Source organism: Hydra vulgaris, chromosome 10 (genome assembly GCF_038396675.1).
Source record: "Hydra vulgaris chromosome 10, alternate assembly HydraT2T_AEP".
NCBI lineage: Eukaryota > Metazoa > Cnidaria > Hydrozoa > Anthoathecata > Hydridae > Hydra > Hydra vulgaris.
In genome coordinates this window covers 13,510,001-13,534,056 of record NC_088929.1, presented here as the reverse complement: position 1 = coordinate 13,534,056, position 24,056 = coordinate 13,510,001, and the positions used below count along the sequence as shown (strand labels likewise).

Sequence of the window (24,056 nt, the reverse complement as noted above, 5' to 3'; positions counted from 1 at the left end):
TTTGAATGTGGTAGCAAATCCGGAACATCTTCAATAGGTTATGAAGATTTATTAAGATCAAGGATAACTCTATATGCATTTTCAAAAAAATTTTCTGTAATAATCACAAAAATCTGTTCTAACATTGTGAAGGAATGAAACAGCTGGAACTTTTATTACAGAACATTGTTTTGGGATTTGAGAAGACTATATAGTTGATATAAATCTCGCTGTTTGCTCAAATTTTTCATTTTGCATCCAGTTAACATTTAGACCTGACTCTGCAACCACTTTAGCTGCTTCGATTAAAGATTCTTTTGTTGTCCATGATGACCATAATGCTCCTAATAACTCTAAAAACCCAGAACGATCAGTTGTCTTCATACTAGAAAACAGTTTAGATTTTTATTGGCAATAATGATCGTGAAACTATGATTTACTTAATCCAACATTTGTGCTACATCTGTTGTGTCTGGCGGGCCAACCAAAAAACTAACTTATTTTTCACAACAATAATGAAGGACACTTACGTCAAACCTTGAAGAGTTACCGCAAGTTGGTGAATAGTAATACAATCTCTGATTTCGCGGATCATTTGGTAGCAACTGTTACCCTTTCCAGTAAACACTATTTCACTTGCACTCCCATTAACTCCAAAGTTTACGAACTGTGGAGTTTCATTACGATTAAGCATGCTTTTAGCATTTATTATCCGAACCAAACTCTTTCTGAATTTTTTTCTCTGTTCTTTATTAAAATTGTAATTTTAAGTTCTTTGGCTAATTCATTTAAATGACTTTCACTCATTTCTCTAGTGCAGTTTAAAGCACAGTTCATAGAAGATACCCCTTGTCTCTTTTGAGTTAGACTAGGGCGCTTTGCCATGAATTTTGACCAGAATGAACGCGATAGTTTATTTGTGAGTATTGCTTTTTCTGCTTTAGGTGAGAGCTTACAGTATAAACGATGATTTTTCAGGTTTTTATTACCGTGCAAACAATACTTTATTATATTTAAAATGACTATGGACAATTCTTTTATTGTAATACCTTTTGGACATCTGTTTTTATTTTTTTGTATACAATACTACTGCATTCTCCTTATCCTTTGCCAAAATTGAAAGATGATTTTTATTTTCACCAATTTTAGCACTATCTAAAATGTGATTAATAGTTCTAGGATCAACATTATAACTACCTTGTTTAACAGATTTGTAGCTTCGATAGTTGTTATTTTTACAATAATCCACAGCATTTGCTGAAATGTTTCCGTTAAATTCTATTTCGTCTCTGCAAGAAGCTGCTTGATATTTTGTTTTTAGGTCTTAACCTAAAATTGAACGTTGATCTCGTTTTTATATACTTTAACTGTTAAAAAAAATTTAAAAAGTGCTATGAATAATTTAAATTTTACCTATATTTTAAGGTACAAAAAACCTACCTAAAGTATAACTAAGGTACAAAAAACCTACCTAAAGTATAACTGAAAATCTGAAAGTCATTCATACAACCTATTTACTTAAATTTTACATAAAACAATTAAGAAATAATCACGCAAAATTTCAACAGAAATAAAAAAGTTGTTCCAAAGATTCTGTCATAAAATAAAACCTACATTTTAAGGTTCACGTGGTAAAATATGCCGTATTTTCTGGGGCTGTTTCTGATTCATTAAAGAGTGTAAGTGCAACAAGTACCCCAAGGGAATTTAAATGACTATAAGGTATGTTCAAATTCTAAAGATTACTTTTCAGCTATTATAAAATTTTTTTTTACGGCTATTCAAAATATCACCTACATTTTAAGGTACAAATACCGGCACATGTTTTTTTGATAAGTATAAAGCTTATAAGCATACATAGGCTCAGATTTTGTTAAAAAATAAGCATCTATAAGCATATTGTTGAGTCTCGAGAAACCATTTGAATGGTTAAACAAAAGTTTAATTGAAATTGCTAATATATTTTTTTAGAATGTAAACCGTTTAAATTAATAAAAGGAAAGTTTATACAAAATTTATATTTTGCAACGCGTATTACGTAGTTAAGCACAAAAACTTCTACTTAGAATTTAAGAACGTAAATTTGAAAACTATGTTTATTTAAATACTTTGGGAAAAAGTGTAACATCGCTCTCTCTAAATCTTTTATTCAAATACTGTAAAAAATAGTAATGATAATGTCAAAAAAAAAATAAAGAGAAAGCAGCTTACACTGGCAGCATTTGGTTTCACTAAAAAGGTAATGCACAAAGGAAAAGAGATTGCAATCTAATTGCCGTTGGAAGCTGTTGAAACTCTTGTTGAATGCAAAAATCGTAAAAAAATATTCAAAGGCCTTGATAACTACAGTGTGTTCTGCCATCCATTATTGATCCAGTGATCAACCCAAACAAAAATCACGGTGTCTTTCAACCGGTTAAAAAGGCTGATGTTATAAATGAAGATGTCAATCAGTTTCGTCCAGATGAAAAATTTAATGGTCTCGGGGAGAACGAAAACAAAGTTCATATCTTTGATTTTTTTAAATGTTTATACGTGTTATTTTTGATTGTTATATTACAACATCGTTTTTTTTTTTATATATTTAAAAATTCTTCAAAAATGTGTGAGTTACTAATTATTCAAAAAGTATCGAAGAGCTTTTTGCATAAGCATATCCGAGCCTGATTTAAAAGTTTCAAAATTATTCAAAAAGTATCGAAGAGCTTTTTGCATAAGCATATCCGAGCCTGATTTAAAAGTTTCATATACTTATATAAAAAAAAACATGTATTGATATTTATATTTTGTCAAGCCTACATGTATGTTTTTATTTTGGTTTTCTATTATTTTGTATGTTTTTATAATGCAGTGTCGTATCAAATTCGATCATTTAGATAGAGCCTTCGAGAGGGAGGAGCACAGGGGGCTAATGGACCGGGGCGCCAAGCTCAAAGGGACATATATGATATTGATATTGCAAGGTCTTCGCAAATGGCGGATGCGTTTTTATAACGGCAAAAGAGAAAATTAAAGATAAATATAAAGAATATTGAAAAAAAAAAAAAAAAAAAAAATCCAAATATAAAAATATTAATTATTTATTTTATAAGCACAAATAACTTATCAACGATCATATAAATTAACTTGAAGCAAACACACACCAAAAGGCATTCAAAAAGGAAAAGAAAAAATATATATAAAAAAATAAAAAAGAACTTCGAATTTTTTAACACTTTATATTTAAATAAGAATTTAAACTTATATTTAAACTTAAATAAGAAAAGAAAAAAAAAAAAAAAAAGAAGGAAAAAAAAAGGTAAACAAAAGAACGAAAAGTAAAGTAAACAAATAAAAAGAAGAAAAAGATAAGAAGAATTTAATAATCAATTAAAAAAGAAAGAAGAAAAAGTAGTGTTAGAAGATTTTTTATTTTTTATTATTTCTTTATTTTTTGTTTTAGATAATTTTCTTTTTTCTTTACGATAAAACTTGTAATCATGATTATAATTCATTAGTTATTATTTTTCAGTCATTATGTTATTATTTATTTTCTCACATTATTTTATTTATTCATAGTTAATTGTATTTATTATTAGTCCTCGTTTGATATCTAGTTATTTAATATATTACATTTATTTTTAATATTATATTTTTATAAACTTATTTATTATTGACTGATTTTTATTTGTTATTGTTCTAGTATCTTTGTTGATAATAATATTATTAGTAACAGTTAACAGTAGTTATATTATTATTAGTTTATATTATTAATATACTAGATATTATTATAGTATTAGTTTTTTTATATTCGATATTTATTGTTGTCATTGTTACTTTTAACATTAGTTCGTGGTTTGTCTAATTTTAATTTATTTTGATTGTTTAATTTTATAAAAGTTAGCTTTTAATTACCTTTAATGTGATTCTTTTTTTCTATCATTGTTCTTATTTTTTTGTATTGTTTTAAAAATTATTTTCGATTACTCACGCTAACGGTTACCCAAGTTTTAAATTATTAAATTTAGTCTTTTACTTTGCATTTATTTTTTAAACCTCTATTTTACACTTTAGTCACTTTAATTAGTTAATACTGCATATACATAAAAATATTTTTTCTAAAGATTATGGCATTCAAATCTCTCTGCAATACTTGTCATAAAAATATAACTGATAATCAAAGAGCCATCCAATGTGATCTGTGTAGCTCATGGGTCCATGCAATGTGTACTCATATTAATGCGTACTCTTATAATCTTCTTTCAAATGACTCGTCAGATTTTTATTGTCATAGTTGTTTATCTAAGAGTATGGCGTTCAGCTCGATTTCCAACTTGGAGCTTAAATCAACATTATTATGTAAGAATATACCTACTAGTTCATTAAACTCTTTTGAGACTCCAAGTAATCATAAAAAGATTATTAAAGATCTAAATAAATTTCCCAGTTCTGTTAATTGCAAATACTATGACGTTATTGATCTCAATAAAACTATGCTTCCCAATTCGGAACTATATATTCATCTTAACATCGCTTCTCTGCCATTCCACATTGACGAACTCTGTGGTCTTATCAGCTCTCTTAACAATTTTCCCTTAGCAATAGGTATTACAGAATCTAATTTATATATAAACGATACAAATATAACTGATATATACATAAACGGGTTTAATATTGAGCATTGTCCTACTGAGGCTAAAAAAGGAGGAGCACTTTTATACTTACGCTCAAACTTAAACTACGTAGTTCGCAATGATCTTATGATTTACTCATCTAAATATTTAGAGTCTATTTTTGTTGAAATCGAAAAACCTTGTGAATCAAACATAATAATTGGCTGCATTTATCGTCATCCCTCAATGAATCAACATGAGTTTACTTCTTCCCACTTAACTCCTCTACTTGAAAAGCTAAGTAACGAAAAAAAAAAGATCTTTCTAATGGGTGATTTTAATATGGATCTATTAAGTCACAATGAATCTAACCCTGTTTCTACATATCTTGATTCTTTAACTTCTTACTCACTAAGCCCTTCTATAATTTTACCATCACGCATAACGGCTACATCTAAAACGCTGATTGACAACATATTCACAAACTTTCATTCAACTGATCAATACTCAGGTAACCTTACGATTTCAATTTCAGACCACATGGCACAATTTATTTGCATTCCTGGCATACCCAAACACCCCAAAAAAGTAAAAACTTACAGACGATGCTTCAAAAAATTTAATAAAAGTTTATTTATTGAAGAAATTTCTAATATCAACTGGGAACTCTCTATTAAAAAAGATGATGATGTTAATAAGTCTATGGTTTTTATTTTAAAAACATTTGATGAAATCTTAGACCGACATGCTCCTTACAAAATACTAACCAACCAACAAATTAAACTAAAATCAAAACCTTGGATAACGTATGGAATACTTAAATCTATCTCAGTTAAAAACAAACTTTATAAAAAGTTTATAAAATCAAAAAATATTTATAAGAAAAATGAATTATTTACAAAATTTAAATTTTATAGAAACAAAATTTCCAATTTATTAAAATTTAGCAAAAAAACATACTATATTACGTATTTTAATAATAATCTGAATAGTGTTAAAAACACCTGGAAGGGAATAAAAGAAATCATTAATATTAGACCTTCAACACACAATACATCTTTTAAACTTAAATTGAACGAAAATCTTATCACTGATCACACTGCCGTATCTAATATATTTAACAATTTTTTTAGCACTATACATAACAAACTACTTAGCAAAGCCATACCCCCAAAACGCGTATTTAGTGACTTTCTTAACATTCCAAATGCTAAATCGTTTTTTATTAATCCTGTTACTGAAAATGAAATATCTGGTCTCATTACAAACAAGCTCAAAACTGAAAAAAGTCTTGGTCCTAATAGCGTACCTACATTCCTCCTTAAACTAGTCCCACACATTATTTCAAAGCCTCTCTGTACTGTTATAAATAACTCATTTAAAAGTGGTATTTTCCCAGATATTTTTAAAGTTGCCAAAGTTATTCCAATATTTAATAAAGGCTCTTTACTAGATTTCACAAATTATCGACCCATCTCCTTGCTTTCTAATATAGGTAAACTATTTGAGAAGGCAATGCATATTAGGCTTTATGCTTTTCTTGAAAAATTTAAATGTTTTTACACCCATCAGTATGGATTTCGTGCCAATCACTCCACAACTCATGCTCTCATTGAAATGACTGAACTGATTAGAAAAGCAATCGATGACAAATATTTTGCATGCGGTGTATTTGTCGATTTACAGAAAGCGTTCGATACAGTAGATCATTCAATTTTGTTAAAAAAATTAGAATATTATGGGATCAGAGGCGTACCCCTTAAATGGTTTATTTCGTACTTAAACAATAGAACACAATTTGTTGCTATTAATGACTCAAAATCTACCCTTGTAAAATGTTCTAATGGTGTTCCACAGGGTTCAGTATTGGGACCACTGCTTTTCCTTCTTTATATTAATGATCTTCATACGTCCATTAAGTTTGCTACTGTTTACCACTTTGCTGATGACACTAACCTAATGCTAATTAATAAATCCTTAAAAAAAATTAACAAACACATTAACCATGATCTTGCCAATCTAGTTCAGTGGCTTCGCTCCAACAAACTTTTTCTAAACTCTAACAAAACTGAACTTATTATCTTTAAATCAAATAAAACAAAAATCTATAAACATATGAACTTTAGATTAAGTGGCAAAAAAATTGAACCTGTTAACTCAAATAAATATCTTGGTATAAAAATTAATTCAAATCTTTCCTTTTTATCCCACTGTGAAGACTTAGCAATGAAACTAAGTAGATCTAATGGTATGTTGGCCAAAGTTCGCCATTATGTTAATCTTGAAACACTTTTGAACATATACCATGCTATTTTCGGCTCACATCTTATATATGCATGCCAAGTATGGGGGCAGTCCCATCAACAAGCTCTTATTAGGTTATCCCACCTCCAAAACAAGGCTTTAAAAATTATTTATTTTCAAAGTATTAAATTTAATTCTAATGTGCTCTATCTAACTTCTAAAGTATTAAAACTATGTGACTATATTCAATTTTCAAACTGCCAATTTGTCTGGAACCACCAACACAATAACCTACCTTTAACTTTCATCAATTTCTTTTCCAAAAGTGCCAACTCTCGTTATCACCTTCGTTCCAATAGTAATTTAAACCTGTCTGTCTCTAAACATTGCTCTCATAAATACGGACATAAATCTATAAAGTATCAAAGCATTAAAACTTGGAACAACCTTCCTTATGAACTAAAAGCTCTCAATTCATTCTCAACCTTTAAAACTAGATTATTCTACTTTTTATTAAAAAAATATAGTTAGTGTTTATAATTTCTATTATCAATTTTTGTTGTCTTTAGTATTTTTTTTTTTTTTTATCATATATTTTGTTGTCATTACTATTGCTTATTGTTATTTCTATAAATATTTACATTACTATTATTAACTACTTTTAACTATTACTACTAATATTAATATTGTTATCATTATTATTATTATTATTTTTGTTATTATTGTTATTATCATTATTATTACATTATTATTGCTATTATTATTAGTGGTATTATTAACACCGTTATTTTTATGTTATAAAGTTATTATTAACATCGTTATTTTTATGTTATAAAGTTTATTATTTTTATTATATATTATGAAAATTAGCATTATATTTATTTGAATTAGATATTATTAACATTAGCAGGTGTTTACTTTATATTAGTAAATTTACTATTTGTAAACTTCCTTGAGTGTAAAATCTTATTTCAGAAATAAATTATTGATTGATATTGATTGATTGATTGACACCGAATAACGGGTTTGAGTTTTTTTTCGAACAATAAATAGAAAGTTTTTAAATGACTGACAATGTGAAACCTGCTTAGTTTTTGAACTTAAGTATTAGAAATAAAAGTTCTATTTCTAATTCTTAGGTTTAAACTTAAGTATTGGAAATAAAAAATTTTACTAGTGTTTTGTTTGCATTCTCATATTTTAATTTATGTAATGTCTAATCAGAAGGTAAGCAATACTTTTTACAAATAATTAAGGTTTAATAGTAATTTGATTACACTGAAGTGGGCGTGCCCATCAACAACTAGTCAAGTTAGTTTATACTCGATTGCGTGTAAGATGACTTGTTCACTATTGAGAACATGTATTGAACAACTCTGAAATAGCCCGAAATTTGAGTTGTTGTCGTAAGAAAGTCATAAATGCTAATATTTTATTTATTGATACTTTTTCAAACAAAAAAGTGTCAAATTTGCCTATCAGGCAACAAAAAACGCGTCTTAAGAGCAAAAGACAATTCACAGAGAAAATGCAGCCATTGTCCGTATTGCTAAGTTAAATCCGTTTTCTGACACGCCAAAAATTAAAGAACATATTACTTAAAAGTTAAAACTCAATCTGTCTGTCAGCACTGTCAAAAGTCGCTGACGCAAAAATAAACAATTTGAAAGGGTTGCTCGGCAAATGCCATTGGTCTTAAAACTTATTCGTGTCAGTCGTTTGAAGTTTGCAAAACAGTAAATACACAATAAATTACATTTTTGGAAAAATTTGCTTTGGACTGAGTCTAAGTTAAACCACTTTGGATCCGATCAAAGACAATAAGTTTGTTGTCCCCAAAACCAAGAATTCAGCCCTCGGTATACTCTAAAGACCTTAAAACATAGTGTAGGCAATATAATTGATTGGGGCAGTTTTTCATATTGCGGCATGGGGATGTTCAATAGATTGTTCAATAAATTAAGACTTTCATTTTGTCACTTAGTACTAAAAAAATGTTGAAATTTTTTTTTTAATTCTTTTAATTTTTAATTTATTCCTTAATACAACAAAATAAAAATCGTTACTATTTTTAGCATATGGTTACTACATAAATAATATGTACATACTTTATAAATATGCGTTACATATATATATATATATATATATATATATATATATATATATTATATATATATATATATTAAATCATTTCATACTTTCATCAGAAGCTTTCTTCCGGTTTATACTTTCTGGTAGCAATGAAGTGACAATCAAAACAAGTATTGAAAAAAACGCTATAAGTATAAATGTAAAATATTCATTGAATGGAAAACCGAGACTACTTTCAGTGGTGAAATGTTTTTTAACATTGTTCAGAGACCACGAATAAGCCAATCCAAAACTTACGGAACCGATAGACCTAAACAAATTTATATTTAAATATACTTTGATATACTTCTATAAAAATTAAATTGATTATAAAAAATATTCTATAAATAATACTTATCAAATAATTTTGTGGTTAGAAAAAAAGAAACTTTATTTGAGCAGCTGTGATGTAATAGTAATTTGAGCAACTGTGATGTAATTGCGTATTTACTTCAAAATCCAAAGCACTCGTGGGTCTTTCTGGTTACTCAACTATACTACACAAACACACACAAGGATGTTTCCAAGAATGTAAATTATTTGTTTTCCAGAAATGGAAAATCAAAATCAAATGTTTGAGTAGAATTTGTATATTTTAGAATAAGTATCTTAAAAAAGTGCGAAGAAATCAGAATCAGAAGAAAGTTAGCGAAAGTGACGATTTGACGGTATTAAGTTCTTTGGAACATGCGCATTAACAAAAAAATCAGTTTAAACATTAAAACTCAAGAATATTATGGCAAAAACCGATTTTTGGTAGGAATTTTAAAAACGAAGATATTAAAATAATTTGTAGCAAGACATATCTGCAAACCATAGAATCTGAAGCTTATGTGTTAAATTAAATTTATTATTTGATGTCGTAGAGCGTCAAATAGCAAATAACTTCAGAGATCCGAAAAGCATTTGCATATACTCTTAAGTGCTTACTACAAAAAAGAAAGGGAGAGGGAGGGTACAAATGAAGTGGTAAATACAAAAGTAGACGGGAACTTTTTATCAGATCTAATCAACAGAGGGGATGGGGGTGGGAGAAATATTTATTTTAAGCACTTTCTAAAGCTTTTATTATCAGTTAGATGCAACTTCTTATTTGACAACAAGTCAAAATTAATAATCGATATAATAATATATAAACTAATACAATATTAAATAATTTCATTTTTATCTTGCTTTTAAAACAAAAACAGGTATGAAAAACTTTCCTTAAAAAATTTGATTCCTTAAAGATAGTTTATTTGAATAAAAAAAAACAATACAGACAACGTAGTTAATTAATTTTATAAATTTTTAATTTATAAGCGACTGATCTGAAGTGACTGAATTTCTGTAAAGATTATTAAACATTTAAAAAATGTCACTGGGCATTTAAAAAATGTCAAAATATTTAGTGGAGCAATGAATCAAAATACAATGTTTGGATCTTATGGCAAAAAGGCATGTCAGGCATCCTAACTTTAATCGAATAAAAAATCTATGGAAGAAAGTCTATGATGAATTTAAAGGTCAGACTACAAAAAACAAAGATAAATTATGGAAATTAGTAGAGGACACTTAGTATTCATTTCCTTTCAAACTGTACACTAGCTGGTAGATTCTAAAAGATGTCCAGAAGTGATTAAGATTTTTAAAATCTAAAGTTATTAAATTTGTTTGGCGCTATCAGTACAAATATCTCACTATCAGCACAATCTAACAAACCACCAGCATTACGTTTTTTCACTATTTCGAAAAAACCATCCACTTACCTCAAAACGTAATATTTTTATGCAATCAATATTTATAGATATTATAAACTCCATAAATACTCACAATATTTATAAATCAAAATGGATCCTAAAAATGTTACATATAGTGCTGTTGATTAAAACGAAAGTTTTTCTCTTTTTTTTGTATTTAAAAATTCTTATATGAAGTCAGTTATTAGTACACTTAACCTGACGCTTTAAAATATTTGACTCAAAAATAATATTATTTATGATTTTCAAAATGCTTCAAGAGGCTAACAAAACATATAGTAAACCTTACAAAATATTATTAAAATTTTGAAAGACATTGGCTTCCAAATTGAAATAAACACGAATTTAAAAACTGTGAATTTTTCTGATGTCACATTTAACCTCTGTGATTTATAAGAAAATTCTTATAAACCTGATGATGACTTATTTTATATTAATATAAAGTCAAACACCCGCCTCAAATCTTCTTCAATTAACAATATACTAAATCAAAACTCTTCTAATGAAAATATATTTAATTCTTCTGAACGTGTGTAAGAAGATGCTCTTAAAAAAACAGATTTCGAGCTAAAAATTGAAACTAAAATAGTAAAAAAGCAAAATAGAAATAAAAAATAATTTGGATCAAACCTCTGTTAAGTAAAAATGCTTCAACAAATATTGGAAAAATGTTTTAAAAAGTTAATTGATAAACATTTCCCTTCCACTAATAAATTGCATAAATACTATTAAAGTAAGCTATAGCTGTTATAAAAAATAGAAAGAATTTTAAAAGGCCACAATGTTGCGTTGTTTAATAAAAATGAAATTTTTAAGGAAAAAAATACTGAAAATTGTAATTTCAAACGAAAAATTGATTGCCCTATGAATGAAAAATGGTTAGCAAAAAATATTATTTACTAATGCATTGTTTCCACACAAAATAAACGAGCGAAATTTTGAATTAAACTGGTCTATTCTAAAAACTGCACCTGTATATAATATTTCCAAAAATTGTATGCTTTGTTTGCAGTAAAAATTTTAAAATATTACCAAAGATATGCAAGAAAATTTACCAAACAAAAAATCTGAATTAATATCGAAATGCAGGCATGAAAATAAATACCTCTTAAATAAAAAATTATAAAAACAAATAACCAAACTAAAATTATCCTAATTCTAAAAGAAAAACCAAAATTATCCAAAATCTGAAGAATTCTTTTTTACCTGATGAAGTGAAACAGGCGGTAGAAGAAATTTCAATAAGTGTTTTAACTAATTTATTAGCACTCTGTTCTTTAAGAACATTGCACACTCTATTTGTAGAATACACTAACTTAACTAACATGAAAAAATAAAACTTTTGTATGGGACTTAAAGTTTCATGTCTTCTGTCAATCATCAGCTATATTATTCAAAAATATAAAATAAAAATTATTATAAAAAATACAAGTTTAGTGTTGCAATGGTATGTGACATTAAATACACATGATTTGATACTTGCTATTCGCCAGAATCAAAGTGAACATTAATTATGTTCCATTTGGTTATGGGCATGTTACCTGCATTTTTATGTTTCCAGATTTCTTTGGAAAGTTCTGTATCATTTCTGTACCTGATTGCATTAAAAGATTTAAGGAATATGTTTTCACCAATAGCCATGTAAAACTTTCCGTAAGACTAGGATTAGGTGATGATACAGTGGCTTTATATACAACATTTTTTGATAGACAATGATTATTTAACAGGCATGTGTTTTCCTATTGCAGTTGCAGTATGTTTCATTAGCTATGATTTTGTTGTGCAAAATTTGTTGTTTAAATTAATGATTGATTTGTGAATTAATAGCTGTTGTGCGAATTTTATACTACACATCAAACTAAAAAATTCTTTACCGGATGTACAAAGTAAAATATAAATAGAATATCTTTTAAAAAATTATGAAGATTTCAATAAAATTGACATTAATGCAGCCTCCAATAATTTTCTCTCTCTCTCTCTCTCTCTCTCTCTCTCTCTCTGTATATATATATATATAAATATAAATATATATATATATATATATATATATATATATACATATATATATATATATATATATATATATATATATATATATATATATATATATATATATATATATATATATATATATATATATATATATATATATACATATATATATATATATATATATATATATATATATATATATATATATATATATATATATATATATATATATATATATTTATACAGCCCTCGGAATTAGGAAAAATGAAGTTGGCAATAACTTGCCGATCATAATCTTTTACAGGTTGGCATCAGGTTGACAAAAATAATTTGATAACAAAGTTTTGCCATAAAACATAGAAAGTTATATATATATATATATATATATATATATATATATATATATATATATATATATATATATATATATATATATATATATATATATATATATATATATATATATACTATTATTATTATAAATATATTTCAGACAAAAGGCATGTACATTTTAAGTGCTAAGTCCATAGTTTTTAAAAGAAAAATTTTATTTTAAAATTTGATTAAGTGAATGCATAATTATTCATTAATGTACAAACCATCAACTAATTATGAATGTCTGTAGTTAAAGATAATTGTATGTGAATTGTTGTAAAAGATGGTATACTGTGCTTTAAAAGCATGAGAGATATACAATTTGATATACTTATTTTACCCAAAAAACATTTTAGTACATTTGTTGTAGCAATACTGAAAGCGTGCCATTGTTTTATCATTATAATTTTGCCACAGAGGAGCACCATATAAACAAATGCAATATGATTTCAACAATTTAGCCTTTACTCTGTTAGAGCATAAATGAAAGTGTCTAATTAGAATGTTCCTAAGTATGTAAAGACCTTTCACCTCTTAGGTTATATCAAGATTATTGGTTAGGTCATTTTTAATTATATGACTAAGGTATTTAAAAGATTCAACAAATGAAATTTTACAGCCTGTTACGAATCACACATAGATATAGATATAGTTGTGAATAACCAAAGAATTTAGTTTTATCTTAGATGCTAGATTTTCAAATAGATATCATCAACATTCACGCCCAATTGACAACTTAGCTATTAAGTTTAATAATCTGTTAAAAAATTAATGTACCATTGATATATGCCCCACATGTGCCAAACACAAACGTATGATATATTGATTGTAATGTTTGCTTGCAATACTCGCAGACATACTATTTGTCTTGTTTTTAAATACTTACCTTTATATAAAAAAATGGTCATAAAATTTATAATTTCATAAAATAAAATCTGAAATTATAAAATCTAGTAATTTTTATGTTAAAACTTTATTTATTTGTATTTATACTTAAAAGATTTTTATTTAAAATGAAATCTCAAACTTGATTTCATGCTGTAACAAAGGAAAATATCTGTATTATTTAAACATTTATTTTTTCATTTTTAAAAATTGTTAACAATTAAATATATTGGTGTTTTAATAGAAGGCAGTTTGATAGACTTATTTTTCAAGATGGTGTTTGCAAAGTAATGTAAGCTATACAAACAATTGTTTAGTCAATGTGCTTCTTATAAAACTAGATTTAAGTTCTGGACGGAAACACACACTTCCGAAATATAATTGTTTTTATTATCAATTCACTTTTTGTTCATTAAATCAGAAAAACTCAAACAAAACATAAAGTCATATTATATACCTTCCAAAAGAAGCCACTGATAAACCGAGTCCATTTGCCATTCCAACTTGTTCAGACTCGACGGAATTATTTATAAATATATTTACGCATAAAATTCCTGCACTGTATGTTGATCTCATTAAACATTGAGTGATCCATAATGATACCCATAAAAACATTCTAAAATATAAAAATAAGTGAAATTTCTAATAGTATAGATATTATTTCGTATAACCTTATTATTTTTTAATAGTATAGATATTATTTCGTATAGCCTTATTATTTTTAAATTAAATAGTTTTATAATATTTTTATAACTTATAAAAAACTTATACTTACTGTTCATATTAAAATTAAAAAAGTTTAAATTAAATTCAAATTTTAAAAACATGAATTATAAACATCAAAAAGGGCCTTTGACAAAAGGAAAATATTTTTTTTATGGTAACTTTTATATTTCAAATAAATCTAGAGATTTGAAAAAATTTTTTTACTTCAAAATACAATTTTTTATTTATACAAGTCTTTGGTTTTCAAGAATTCAAAATAAGAAAAAAATATAAATATTCCAATATTATAATTAAAAAAAGATATATGTATTTTTAGAAAAAACAATGCATATTGTGCATTGCACAAGCAATACATATAATACATATCTTTTTCAAACAAAAAAAAGTAATTTTAAAAGTAATTTTTTTTTAAAGAACAAAATATTTGTAATTTTGCATTACACCCTTAATTTTCAATAAAGGTGCTAATAAAACTTGTCACTGTTCTTTAAATTGACTACCAGATTGGAAGTCTGATTTTTTAAAACTAAATTAGTCATATATTAGTAACACAATTTATGTTGTCAAAAAATAAAAGTAACTAAATGCTGAATATCTATATTTTTAAATCAAAAAATTTTTTACCTTATTTTTCTTTAAGTTTTAATAATTCAGCCATTTTGTTAATCAAAATAAGCTTTTATGAAAACATATTTTGGTGTCCCTTATTTCATTATTTCATATGTTTCTGTTGCGGTGTCCCATATTTCTGTTTTCTGTTATATTTCACCCAAGTTTTTATTAAATTTGTGATGAACGCAAGAATATTAGCCTATGCTAATATTTTGTGTTCTACAAATGAGAGAATGTGAAACGCTAAAGTGTTTTCCATGAAACTGTCAAACCGTGGTAAAAAATACTTTTTGTATATAGTTGAAGACAAAATTCAAATTTTCATTTTATCAGAAATACCTGTTACCAAATCCATACCAAAAACTACAGATTTCACTAATGTAAACTTATGAATTAAACTAATTAAAATGATAATAATAGTTATTGTAAATGAGGTTACATCCATTTCTAAAACATCTAAAAAAGACATAAATCTATTAGCATTTTGTCATCTAAACCTACACATTGGTACCCTCTTATAAGTATATAATGTGTTTTTAATTGCTTCTGAAAAGCTCACCAAATACTTGAAGCAACTTACAAAATTTTTTCATAATGTTGAAATCAGGCAGAGTAATAAATTGTTCAAGGAAATTTTTTTAATCTTTTTCTTAGTAAATTAACTTAAGATTTATGACATTTTTCTTATTACATAGATATTGATCATAACCTAGGTCTGAACATATTGATCATAACCTAGGTCTATGGAGTCAAATGTTTTTAGCTTTCCAGCTTTAAAAAAGCATTCATTCATAATACAGACAGGCATATTTGCCATATTAATGTTAAAGTCTATTAACACTTTTTGGACACATTAGATCAAATGAATTGTATATTTAAAAAACCTTTATTTTTTATTTGGCTTGATTTTTTGACAACAATATGTTTACAAATGCATATAATTGATGAAATATATATAAAATTAGGAGAGATTTAATCTGGCGTTCAATTTAAAGAACAGTGTTATTACAATTACTTGTTATTAAAAACTTATTTAATAAGTTAACTATTTTTATTATTTAAACTTTATAAAATATCCAGTAATGATGCCCTACACTTATCAAAGTTAAAAAATATACACAACATAAATATTTTTAGAAATAATATACTGTTTAACAAAACCTTGTAAAAAATAAAAAAAGTTAAAACAAATTTCATTGGTTATAATGATAATAATTTAAGGTATTAAATCACTTTTTCATTTATTTTTTAAGTAGTACATGGTACTACCAACCATTTTTTAAAACTTCAATTATTTTTATCACAACCAATTATTTAAAAACAAAAAAAATCTTGTTCAACAAAAAATCTAATTAACCTGCCTAAACACTGGTTATTAACAATGAACTCGTGAAATGTAAAAACAAACTTGTAAATTGCAATGAACGATGAACAATTATCTTTCTGCCTATTGTTGTCAAAAAAAGGCTTTGAAATACAAAAATATAAACTCAACCAGATGTTTATCCTAAACTAAATCTTATAACTTTACAAACCTTGATTAAGTAATAAGGTTATCTAAAGTTTTACTTTTTTTTAAAAATATGAACTTTTTAACCTTAAAGCCTAGGTACAAACCAGGTTTAAGTGAGCAAATTTCTAAATGTGTCACTACTTTTTCTAATGCTCTTCACTACTTTTTAAAAAGTAGTTACAAGCACATCACCACCATTTCTCAAAAGGAGTAAAATGGTCTCATGGAAACCTATCCAAACCAGAATTGCAGAGTAAAGGATGTTAAAATTTAAACCATAGTAGGTCATATTGTTGTTTATCAATGGTTTATAAAACATTTATGAACAAAGTTTCATACCTATTTTTGATCTTCGCTGTGGTAGGTAACAAAAATACTAGAATGCTGAAAAGAAATGTAGCAACAGAAAATATCTAAAAGGTAATGAGTTAAGAAAAAAACAAAATGTAAAAATATTTTTAACACATTTAATGCATAGAAAAGACTTTTTTATTTTTGAAAAATGCAAACATAACGATACCTTTTTTGAACCAAATTTGGTAATTATCTAAAAATTGCACAAGATTTTGTTATATTTAAAAAAAAAAAAAATTTTGTGTGTCAATATTAATTTTTGTGTGTCAAATACAATCAACTTTATAATAATAGATTATGCAATATCTTATTTAATTTGTAAACTGTGGCTCCAACTGGATGTGGTCTTATACAGTACTAAACAAACCTCTTTCAATAAAAAAAGTCACTAAAACTAAAAAAATTAAATCTTTAAAATTAAGTCTCTAAATTAAATCTTTAAAATATTTTTCTAATTTTTATTTATTTATATTTATTTATATATATTATATATTTTATAAAAATCTTTAAAATAATTTTTTTTTTTCTAATTTTTATTTTAATTTCAAATTTAAAAAGTAAAAAAAAAATAAAAATAATTATCTTTTTTTTTTAAATTTTTTTCAAAATCTAAAAAATTGTGAAAACACTGTTTATAAAAAACTAACAAAACTTTAAACAACAAATTAAATAAATAAACTACAACACACAATAAGTTACAAGAATACTTAATAATAAGTAAATATCTTTCTCTAAACCTAAAAGGTTTGACTCTGAATGTAATAATTTGAAACTAATCATTAAAAAATTTGCGAAGCAATGTATAACCATTATTATTAAGAAACAAACCTTATGTTGTTGCTATTTAAAATATAAATATAAAACTTTAACTATTTATTTATAACTAAGGGTGGTATCTAAGCGTGAAAAAAAGTTAACTAAATAAATAAAGATAATGCAATTTATTATCAAATATATTATATATTTATATAATTAATATATATATTTAAAGATAAAGATAATGGACTTTTCAAGTAAAATAAAGCTTAAATTTAAATTAATAAGTAGCTTGCATATTTTTATTATTTTTTTTTTAGTTATTAAGGTGTTCCAAGAAGTTCTGATAGTCTTATCACAGAGCACTGGGGAAGAGCATTTCACTAGAAAGTTCACTCCTCCTTCCTTACCAATATCACTCATTGACTAGATATGGCACCTAACCTCTGACCTATGGTTCTGGGCCGGAACTCTTGCTGCTGCGTAACCACTGCTGTGTAAACTTATTATTTTTTAAGTTTATTTATTAATACTTATGTATAACCATCATTTATTTTTAAACATATTTACTTGTATAATTTATTTATCAACATATTAACCAGTACAATTTATTTATCAATATATTTATATTTATAATTTATTTTTCCACTCTTAGCATAAAAAAAATAAAATAAAAAAATTTATACTTTATAATTTAAAATAAATTGGAGAATAGCATTAAACATAACATTTGATTTCATTATTTTTTTTTTCATTTTATTTTTAATTTTTTTTTTTTTGATGTTTTAAATTATATTTTTAAACGTGACAGATAGTTACAACATCACAGGTAATTATAACATCACAGGTATGAGGTAATGAAAAAAATTTTTTTATGAAAAAAAAAAACCAAACCAATAAATAATTTAATTTTTTACAAGGTATTGCAATGCATAACTTAGCAGTGATAAAAAAACAAGATGTTCTAAATTTGTTAGGAAAGCATATAAAGCAATAACTAACATTATTAGCAGCTTACCTTGTTGATAATTGAAAACTGAATTACAACAACAGTTAATCCAGTGACAAAATATAGTACACCAATATCTGACGTGCTCATGCTTAAGCCATCTATGTGTTATTATAAAAGGTTCAAACTATTTTGCTTTAGTTTTGTAAAGAATACCTCAAAAAAAACAATACACCAAGAAAATCAGCAACATAAATTAAATATAGGGTCATGTCTTCTTCTACCATGACTTTAAGAAAACTTTTAAGTTTAAAGTTCATAACTCTAAAACTGTAACAGACTTAAATTTAGGTTTTTTAGATTAATAATTTATACTCAATTATTAACTAATTTATATTATTCAAATTTGAGTAAAATAATTTTTTGATGTTATTTTTAATTTTTTATAGTATCTAGTACGCTTCTTTACCTACCATGAATAAAAGAAACATTGGTTTTTTATTTTTATAAAAATTATCCACTAAAAATTTTCTCTGTATTAGAACTTTGTTTCTTTTTAAGTATCTTTTATTTTATGCGTTTTTTCTATTTATTTCTTATTTTTTTATAAATTCTTTGCCGAAATTTATAGCTGTAAGTGCTCCAGCAGTTGTTTGTCAGAATAATTTAACTTTTGTTACTTTCTGTAAATATTTTTCTTTCTTTTTCAAATCTAGAATCTTATTATTATAATTCATTTTGTATCATAAATAAAGTATAAAAAGCATATCAAATAAATATTCCCAAGGGTTAGATGACTTCTTTTAAATTAAAAACTTTTTAAATTTTAAATTAAAAACCTTTACTTGGCAATATAGATTAACCTAAATGGTTTTTTAAAAAAATAAACAAAATAAAACACACCCAAAAAAATGTTTCTATAAACATTAAGTGCTAACTAGTATAATTTTTGTAATCACCTACCATGTCATGGATTAAACAATGTTATTCAAAAAATACTACTATTTTTTGATAAAATTTAAAATATTCAATATTTTCACAACTATTTTACGCTTATAGCAAAAAAAAAAAATAAAAAAAAATTTAAAGTCATAAAAAAGAGATTTTTTTTTGACAGTAAAAGATTTTCTTAAGAAACTCAAAACTATAAAAATTAATCTTTTTAAAACATATTATAAATGAAATAAGTTTTATGTAAAACAATACTAATAAAATATATTGAAAAAGAAACTTCACTTATCTCTTCAAAAACCACGGTAAGGGCTTCTTTATGGTAGTTAAAGACATGACCCTAATCAAACTTATTTTTTTTTTTTTTTTTTTACAAAACAGTTACTATATTTGATGTCAGTTGCTGCAAACACTGGAAATAAATCTTCATATCCAACAGCTGTTAGTGAAAACAATCCATAGAGAGAAATTGAAAGGATAAAATTTTTGTTTCTAAAATAAATTTCTTTGCTTTGATAATTTATACTGATAAAAAAATTATCAAATATTATTATTAGTAGTATAAAATGAAATAATACTTCAACAGTCGCCAATATTTTGTTGAGTTATCAACACTTAAAGAACATTTTGATTCTGTTCCATACTTCAAATCAATTTTTGAATGGTTTTTTATTGGTTGTGCAACTATAAAATTTTTATCACATTTTGCTTCATCTTCATCGAAACTAGATTCATACAAAATTGGTGAAGATCCGTCAATTGTTTCTTCTGATTCATCATCAATTTCATTATTCCTAAAAAAATCTAAAGTATATAAATATACTTTTGCTAATTTTAAAACTGTTAACTTGTTTAAAAGTCAAAAATATTTAAAAATAATTCTAACTATTTTATTTAGGATTTCATGTTATTTATTCATGCTGATTATTTTGCAACTTTTTAAACTATATTCCATTGTTTAATATATTGGAGCTTTGCTTCAATATATTAGATAATATTTTATTAAAGATCATTAAATTACATACAAAAAATTCAAACAGCAAATTTTCCCTCAAAAATGGATTATGTGCGAATTTTTAAATAACAACATTTGTTAAAGTTTGCGTGAAAATATGTAATTACAAAAACATATTGTATTAAGCACAAATAATTGTTCTTTACATGTAAAAAAAAAGTCAAAAAAGGTAGATGTAAGAAAATGCTTGTACAAGTTTTAAGAAAATAACATTACAAAAGAAAAACTTTTTACTTATAAATATTTTAAAGTGGAAAATGTTCCACAAAAATCTGTTTATTGTATAGTTAAAATATTTGAAGCAGAACTAAAGAAAGAAAACAAAAAAAATTTGAAACAAGAAGACACAAAAATGAATAAAAGTAGAATCAGCCAGCTGTTTGCTTATTTTGAAATTAATCTAAAAGCAACCATTAGAAAAGAAACCAAAAAATTTATTGATTGTTAAAAATTAAGACAATTTTTGTTGTATTAATGACTTCATTTGTTTCATTTTTTCTTGTTGTAGTAACTACACCATATTTTATTACAGTTATTTCGTTCTCTTTATTACTTTTTGTAGTAATGGCATTTCACATGTATTGCACGCTAACATTCGAACAGTACAGATTTTATCACCAGAGATGATGACTCCTTGAAATTTTTCAATGTTGGTGAATTATATTACTCAGCCTATATGTGACACTTAAATAAAGCTTTTTATTAAAAAAAAATGTTGAATGATGAATCTTATTTTACTTTGTCAAACTTCACATTTGTTGGGAATGATGATACTCCCATGACCACAAAAATGCTTTTCCAAATCTCAATTATGAATGAAAAGCTATATATAATAGCAAACTATTAGTATTGGTTGCAATTAGTCCCAAAGGACTAGACCATTAATCAGGAAATAATCTGGCTATTTAATTAACAAAAAAACATTCAAAAATAAGACTTTAAAAAGTTTTGATTCTGTTCATAAATGATTAAAATCACCAATAACAACAATATCAACGGAGAGATAAAGAAGCTTGGTCAATATGATCAAAAATAACATCAAGTTAAGATTCAACTGATGGAAAGTCACTTCAGAGATCACAAATATTTGTATAAAGATACACTGAAACAGGTGGTGGTGGTGGTGATGGTTGTTGTGGTGGTGGTGGTATGTTAAATATTTTTAGCTACTTTATTCACGATTTAAGTTAAAGCAACTCAATCATAAAAAGAACAATGCAATATTAAATCAATAAATATTAAATTATAGATATAATATATATTAAATTATAGAACAAATTATAATAACCCTAAGCAATGAGCTATGTAGTTGCCTCATGCTTGCTAAGTAACCCAAAGTTGTGAGTTAGGGCTCCTTATGTGGACTCAACAATGCACACCAGAAGCACTAGCAGGAATACCATCTATATGCAGCATAACACTATTTTATTGTGTAACTGTGTACTTTTTTGTATTAGTTTTTAAACAATTTTAAGCTTTTTTGAATTAGTTTAATTCATAGTGGACACACTTATTTTATGAATTTAACCTGCAATGTTTCACATAATTACTAGAAATGGAAACAGAAACCTTTACAAAACAGTGTTATGTTGACATTTAAAACAAAAATGTTCAATGTTCAACATTTCTTTTAATTTTTTTTTTTTTAAATTCACTCTCAGCAAAACTGCAAATAACCATTAATTAAGTCATCCAAAAATAAAAGAATAGATCTACAAAATAAGAAAATGACAAAAGACTTGAAAAACTGTAAAATGTATGTGCAAAAAAAAACTTGAAGATAGGAGAAAATCTTAAATCATCAATGTTCAAGGAAACAAACCAGAGGAATAAAAATTTTTTGAGCATGTAGGCAGTTAAAGTAAAGGAATGCAACCTAACTACTTAGCTCTTCTGTTTCCGCATTGTACATAATGCTAAAAATCTATATGTTGCAAGATAAATGATCAAAACCACAAAATAAAAATAAATCACTTTACTACTAACTGTAAAAACCAAACTTTCCAGGAAAATCTTAACATTTTCTAAAACTAGAGTTGCAGCCTTAATGTTGCAGAGCTATACATATAATATGTTACAGTAACAATGAATTATACCAAATATTTATTTAGTAATAAAGTAAACAATAAAGCTATATATATATACATATATATATATATATATATATATATATATATATATATATATATATATATATATGTGTGTGTGTATAAAGTAGATACTGGAGGTCAATACAATGTTATTTTATACACTTTTAACCTATGCATCCTTGAAAAACTTTTAATTTAAAAACCATTAGCAACACAATTAAAATCACACAACATTATTTCTGTACTGAGAACTTGCAACTTGAATGATAAAAAATTAATATTTCACTAATGATCCAAGTTATTTCTGAAGTTACAAATGCTTAATGTGTATTCAATTCTTATATACAAAGGTCATCTGCTAAAGTAAGGACATGGCATATTGAACGTGTAAATTGAAATAATTATTTTTGCACTATATTTACCTATATTATTATTTTTCAATAAAAATTAAGTGCCACTAAAATATTGAAATTTCCCAATTTCTTTATTTTAGATTTTTTGTATATCTTTATTATAGTTGTTATAGGAAATTCAAGTTTTTACATTTTATACAAAGCTAAAAAACTTTTATGAAATGGCTTCTATGTTTATTAAAAATACATTTGTAATTTTTGATTTTACTGAAAATTTTTTTCATCTTTATAGTTCTCTTTTTTTTTAATTTTGTATATTTCTTTAGTTGCCGGCATATTTTTATATATGTATATATATATATATATATATATATATATATATATATATATTATATATATATATATATATATATATATATATATATATATATATATATATATTCAATCACCTTTCCTGTCTTGAAAGCACAACATATGCAACCATGAGTACAACTATTAAACCAACACAGATAATAATGTTAGGCAGAAGAACTTTAAAAATATCAAAAAATCCATCTAAAAACAAAAACAAAAAAATGTACATACATGCATACAATTATATATATATATATATATATATATATATATATATATATATATATATATATATATATATATATATATATATATATATATATATATATATATATATATATATATATCTTTAGTGTTGACATCGTGTAAAAGAGTACATGTTATATTAGTAAGAAAACATCAACTAATACGAATTCTCTTAATACAATTAATAATTTGAAAACTATT

General features: G+C 25.2%; 1 protein-coding gene across 2 annotated transcripts in view; it reads right to left on the bottom strand.

Moving 5' to 3' along the window:
• Window positions 1-8,883: 8,883 nt before the first annotated feature.
• Window positions 8,884-24,056, bottom strand: part of LOC105845118 (uncharacterized) — a 52,886-nt gene continuing 37,713 nt past the window's right edge. The window contains exons 8-15 of one of the 2 annotated variants that reach the window (XM_065807294.1): window positions 23,705-23,810; window positions 20,376-20,591; window positions 20,183-20,289; window positions 18,916-19,007; window positions 17,308-17,334; window positions 17,127-17,200; window positions 14,394-14,552; window positions 8,884-9,216 (exon numbers count right to left, since the gene is read on the bottom strand). In XM_065807294.1, the coding sequence (XP_065663366.1) occupies window positions 9,003-9,216; window positions 14,394-14,552; window positions 17,127-17,200; window positions 17,308-17,334; window positions 18,916-19,007; window positions 20,183-20,289; window positions 20,376-20,591; window positions 23,705-23,810 (995 nt within the window). In that variant the 3' untranslated portion in view covers window positions 8,884-9,002. Of the gene's footprint in view, window positions 9,217-14,393; window positions 14,553-17,126; window positions 17,201-17,307; window positions 17,335-18,915; window positions 19,008-20,182; window positions 20,290-20,375; window positions 20,592-23,704; window positions 23,811-24,056 lie in introns of those variants that run through there. The other variant, XM_065807295.1, reaches the window with a different exon arrangement.